At 42.5% G+C, this 6,138-nt stretch overlaps 1 protein-coding gene across 24 annotated transcripts in view; it reads right to left on the bottom strand.

Annotated features, from left to right (window-relative positions):
* The window catches only part of KCNMA1 (potassium calcium-activated channel subfamily M alpha 1), an 871,895-nt gene extending 866,000 nt beyond the window's left edge, over positions 1-5,895 (bottom strand). For all 24 annotated transcript variants that reach the window (XM_034777732.1, XM_034777731.1, XM_034777723.1 and 21 more), the window contains exon 1: positions 5,581-5,895. In XM_034777732.1, the coding sequence (XP_034633623.1) occupies positions 5,581-5,895 (315 nt within the window). The remainder of the gene's footprint in view (positions 1-5,580) is intronic.
* Between the last annotated feature and the right edge of the window lie 243 nt (positions 5,896-6,138).

A 6,138-nucleotide genomic window follows, 5' to 3' on the forward strand; every position in this document is an offset into this window, starting at 1 on the left:
GACCTAGTGAAGACTCTAAATTTTCACAGTGAATCTACATTTAGGGTTATATACTGCATGCAGGAATCCCACTGGCATCAGACTTGGGTATGTGGATCAATATTAAACAGCACAAAGCTCCTTATCACAGTTGTTGCTTCAATTGTGCTTCACTGGGAAAAAGTGAGATGTCTAGTAGTTTCCATAGTAACACTTACACCTATGTGATGTGATGGGGTAATCCAGGGTTATATTAGAGCACTTTACTTTAGATTTTGCTTTTTATTTTTTTCCTTTGTCAAACATATTTGTTGCAAAAGCCAGTGTATGGTGCTAGGTCAGAACAGTGATTAACTCAAGGCCTGCTAAAGGGCTTTTTGTTTGCCTTTTAAAACACTATCCAGATCTTTGATATTTTGAATTTGTGTCTATTTTTATCATCTACATTTTTAAAATTGAAATGAATTTGGTAATGAATTAGGAGCTTTGGAGACTGAAACCACATTTTTTTTCCACAGCAGATGTATGGCCTGGGTGGTGTACAGCAGTGTGAGCATCTCAATGCAGGTGCCTAATTGCTGTTCTGGAATGAACAACTAAAGGATTGAAGGTAGTTCTGCCTTCGAGGCCCTTTCCTTCCTTGACCTCTCTGATGACATATTCACATCACAACTGGCAAACTGCCCACTAAAAACAGAACTCAGACTCACCAAGTAGTTTCATACAGTCAACCAGAAGATGGTAATGTCTCAGTCACTATCAACATTTGGCCAGGTTTGACCTCTAACCTAAAAGCAAAATGCTCTGTAGTTCACTATTAATCTCATGAGCCATCCAATCCTCTTCTGTTCTTTTGCTTCTGTTTGGTATGTATTAAAAAGAGAGGCAAGACAAGCTTTGTATAGGCAGCTTTGAACCGAGGACGCTCCCACCTTACAGATATGTGCATATCTGACATACAGGTATACACCTGATATATCTGGATATTTGGGTTTTTTGGAGGGGTGTCCACAGATTAAGACGTCACTACATAAAAAGCTAAAATGTCTGTCTATATGTTATATAGAGCTGATCCGAAAATGGGGCATCCTTTCCAGGGAAATTTTTGACTTTTCATGGCAAACTTTTTCCAGTTTAGAGTTTGGTTTGTGGATGAAAATTCTAACATTTTCGAGGAAACACAAACTTCATGAAAATTTTAGTTTCATTGAAAATCCAATTTGCCCATCAAAAACAGCTGACAGATTTTTTTTTTCAACCAGCCCTAACACTATGTGATTTTTTTAAATCTACTGAAATAAGTGGCCTAAGTTAATTGCAAAGAGGAGTTTTATGGTTAGTAGTTAATAATTTCAGTCACTCACTAGGTGTGTCCCAGTGATTTGCAAGCAAATTCCCCAAAACATCTGTTTTTAAAGAAACAGCTGTGAACGCTATGGACCGGGCTGTCGCAAAGATGTGCCATACCAGAAGGAGCTCTGGGAGACATAATAACTAAGGCATAATGCCCTCTGGGGATCCAGGGAGCACAGATAAAGTGCCAATGCCCCACCCTTCCAGAGGGAACTCTGCATCTGGTCACCTCCTCAAAAGGACTCCCATTGGGCCCACTCCCTGTCTTGCATACCCATGAAATCCCTGTGGGAAAGACATTCTACATGTCCTCTCTTTCCATTGCAAACCTGTGCAAGGGCCAGGCAGTCTGTCTGATTAGCTTGTTTATAGATTAACTGGTATATAACCAAACACCCTGAAGATAGAGTAGTGTCCTTCAGGAACGCAGGCATTGCGAGTAGCAGGTCCATCTAATCCAGTATCTATCAAGTGACCAGTACCAGATGCTTCAAAAAAAGTTCCAAGAAAACCTGTAATGGACAATAATGACCATGGAGGAGGTGGTTCCATCCTAACCTCAGACGAGTAGTGATCACTTTATGCCTTGAAGCACAAGGGATTATCTCCCTTATTTTTTCAATCCCATCAAATGTAATTGTGTAAATTACACAACGCAAATGTAATTCTTATTATTCATATTTGAATCTTTTTATTGTATTGCCATACATAATAGCACGTAAAATGACCAATCTACCTTATTCCTATCTCATGTTCTGCTATTTTAAATACTAATTTAGGAACTGAACAGGTTTGCCAAAGAGGACAGAGAAAAAGCAAACCATACTCAAGAACCTCTTCCTAATTCTTAATAAGAAAACAGCTACTTACTACTTAAGATGCAGCGCTAAACACAAGACATTGAGAAACAAACAGCATTTTACAACTCTCTAAAAACAAGACTAAAGGCATCGTTGCAAAAATAAAATGAAAATGTGTACCTTGTTAGATACAGAATGAACAGACAAAAAATAGTGGCCAGAAATTGCAGTGACTTTTATATTATCTGAAGTACTGATTAACACAGATCAGAATTTACATCATTCTCTCTGGCAGACTGGAAAAAAAAAGTAAGAAAGAAAGAAATATTGCCATCTTTCAAATTAAGCCTACAGTCCAAAATAAATTGTAACTTCAAGAGTTAATAGCAAAAATGGAGAGTATTAATTTCATATTACTATGCAATAGTTTTGGAATTTTGAAAAGCATTCTATTGGATATTATCATTCCCTTCTCTTTTGTTGTATCCATCCCTAAGAAAAGTAAAACGCAGCCGCCACACATTTTGTATCGCATAAAGGGTTAAATACAGTGTATAATATTTTTAAAGTCCAAAAACAACTGTTAACACAATGCAGTCAAAAATAAAAAAGCAAGAAAAGGAACTGTAGCTCCATACAATGCATCCGCTAAAAAGAGCTAGATCCACAAAGTGAATCTGACAGAGTCCTGCAGGAATATTAAGTACAGGACTTTAAAATGGGGTTCTAAGGAAAAGCATACGGCAACTGATTTGCTGCTATTGGAATAACAGGTGAAGGAATTCCTGGAATCTGCATGAACTTGATGTACTGATCAGCTGCTGACAAAGTTATTCTGCTCCCTGTGACTTTAATACATGAGCAAATTATTTGGTATAAATCATAGAAGTCAGAGATGGAAAAGATTTATTAGAACACTGTGACCACTACTTATGTAGATACAAGGAGTAGGATATTTTAACTCTGCCCCACCAGCAGAGAAGGAAAAGGGACATACTAGGGAGGAAGAGTTCTTCTCATGCCAAACACATGGGTCAGCCCCAGTACTTCTGCTGGGTGTTCAAAGTAGAGGACATAACATACATGTGAATGTGTGCATATTCACACGTCTATTGCGGCAGCCTTTCCCAAGTGGCCATGGGGCATAAAGCTTGTGCAGAAGTTTAAGGGGCTTTCATTTATCATTTCAGCTGGTATCTGTTGCAGGCTCCTTTTCTAGCGTTTGCATTACAATCATGCATTCTTTGTGCACCCAGAACTCTCGATGAAATCAGTGGGACTACTGGGTGTGCCAGTAATGCAGCACTGGGGCCTTGCTAATTATTCTTTACCAAATGCTAGAAAACCTGAACAAATTTAATAGGTACATCCTAAAAAAGGTGCACATCTCCCCCTGCCCGCAGAGTCCTCCACTGTCCTCCCTAACCTCTTCCACAGACAGATCATCATGGAGCTGGCTATTTTAGCTCCAAGACGTGTAAGCCTCTGGCTTACTATTGGATGAGGATTTGTCCTGCACAAGTAAGTAAGCCCTGAGACAACTCAAACATAAAAGGTTCAGAGCAGTGGTGACAGACAATTATTTAACTCAATAAACACATTTGGCCTGTTTGAAATGGATGTTTAGAAGACAATTTAGATGTGCCTTTCCTAACTTTCCTTAAGAGATATGTGAGCTGCTTTAAATGACCACCTCCTAAGAACGGATTTTCAGTCCAAGGACATTTATGAAAGCACTATAATAAACAGTTTGTTAAAAGGTGGCTTGCTCTAGCTTTTGAATCTCATGGGTGAAGAAATAGGCGATGATGTCAATCACCTTTTAGGATTTTCTGTATCCTTTGTGCCTTCTGTGGCTCATCACCACCAGCGGAGGAGGGGACTAAAAATATAGAGGGGGAAACTCCAGACAAATCTAGCTAGATACCCCTCTCTTGGGAATTTGGTTTTTCCTTTCACAGGAACCAGTATTTCCCAAAACACACATTTATTGTCATAAAATACAATTATGAGCACACCTGACAAATCTCTCCTTCCACAAGCTCACATTTCAGTTACCTTGGAGATTTCTTGTTTAATAAAAGTATCTCCCATTGCCTGGTATTTTTTCTGTAAGTCAAACCTGAGTTACAAGTTTCACTTTACCCCATCTATTTAATTGCCACATTTTCCACTGATAGCACAATTATTATAAACCCAGATTATTTCCAACTGAAATTAAGAGATTCTTCTTTAGGCAACTTTACCATAAATTACCCAAACATCGCAAGAAAGATATTAATGAACTGTGTCATATTTCCCAAGATGCTACATGATTACCTTACTTTATAACTTTTTCCTATTTCAAGTTAAAAAAATAACCCTCTTGTGCAGCCAGGTTGTGCCAGATCATATGTGGCGGGGGAGGGGCAGGCAGCACACTATACGTCAAAGCAAGCTAGCAACCTAGCAACCATATATTAAAAGGTGTGTGTGTTCTTGTGAGTATTTGTGTGCCAGGAATAACTAAAGCAGATATTATTCCATGTGTAATCCAAAAAATGTGAAAAGGGAAGGGGAGAAACTCCAGCTGCCAATCTATTTTGGGGTTTTAAATTGCCTGTCAAAATCCACTTTAGCAAATTCAAAGCCTTAACACTTTCTGTCCCATTTCTCTCGAATAAAAAAAAGGAACGATCATGATCATTTTTGTTTAGCCATGATCAGTCTCCTAGTTTGGATTTTGAAGACGACCTCGAGCTGACATGTTCACTGCACTACTTCCCATCTGGTAAGGTGTAAATGGTGGCAGGACTCCGATTCACCTTTAAGTGCTAAATCCTGGGGAAATTATAGAAGAAAATTTGATCCAGTGCAGTTACTTACAAATTCACAAAATACATTTACATTTACCACACCAAACAGAAGCCTATGAGAGGCTGGTCCTGTGAACCTAGCCTCAAGAGGAATGAATTCTACCAAGTTTTTCCTTCCTGATGACATGGAAGAAAACAACTTAATTCAGCAAAGAATAACCAGCACCACCAACTATCCTTCCCCTGAGAGGTCTCTCTAGTCTAGGGGAGCGTCATCTTAGGGGCCATCTCCGCGGAACTGTCCCGCTATGTCAAGGGGCAGTATTGACCTGGCCGACAGGCAGCAGACGGGAACTCTCCTTTCACCAGCCGCTGAAGATGGGGCCATCTCTGGGGAAACATTTCCTAACGTGACACCAAACAGAGCCACCCTACAATACTCAGCCGCCGCGGCTCCTCTCACGGAACCTAAAAGGCGACCCTACAACAACACCGCCACAGCCACTGGATCAACGCTTCAGTGCGCGACCCTACAATAAACACCAAACAACCCTCGCCTTCGCTCCCAGCTCCCCAGCGCCTTGGAGACCCCCTGAAATCACCCCCACGGACGGGGCACCTTCACCCCTCCGCCAGGGGGAAGGAGGGCTCACCTTGTTTTTGACCCCGCAGTGACAGCAGACGGTCCACAGGTACTTGAGGGTCCTCCAGAGCAGGATGATAAAGAGCCCGCCAAAGAACGTGACCATGGACGAGGCGAGGAAAGCCCACCACATGCGCTGTCCGCGGCTATCGCAGGGCACCTCCATGGTCACCGGGATGATGAGCGCATCCATCTTGGGCACGCTGACCGGGGACGAGGACGAGTCCGTGTTGAGATTGCTGGCGCTGATGCTGTTACTCATTCTAATGCCGCCGCTGCCTCCCGAGGCGCTGCTGCTGCTGCCGACGCCGCTGCCATTTGCCATAGCTAACAACGAGCAGGGCGCGCGGGGGCTCCGGAGAGCTCCCCCCACCGCCAGCGCCCCCCAAAACACCCCTCACCAGCCATGCCGCGCAGTCCCCGGGCCCCCCGGCCGATGCCAAATGTCCCCCTCCTGCTGCTGCTGTGGAGAGGAGATGCCCACCCCCCGCTTCCTCTTCCTCCCAGATCCACGGCCCCCACCCCAACCCCCAAATCGCAACCCCCACGTCCACCAGGCTAATGCCTC

This window comes from Trachemys scripta, chromosome 7, assembly GCF_013100865.1.
Source record: "Trachemys scripta elegans isolate TJP31775 chromosome 7, CAS_Tse_1.0, whole genome shotgun sequence".
In the NCBI taxonomy this organism is placed as follows: domain Eukaryota; kingdom Metazoa; phylum Chordata; order Testudines; family Emydidae; genus Trachemys; species Trachemys scripta.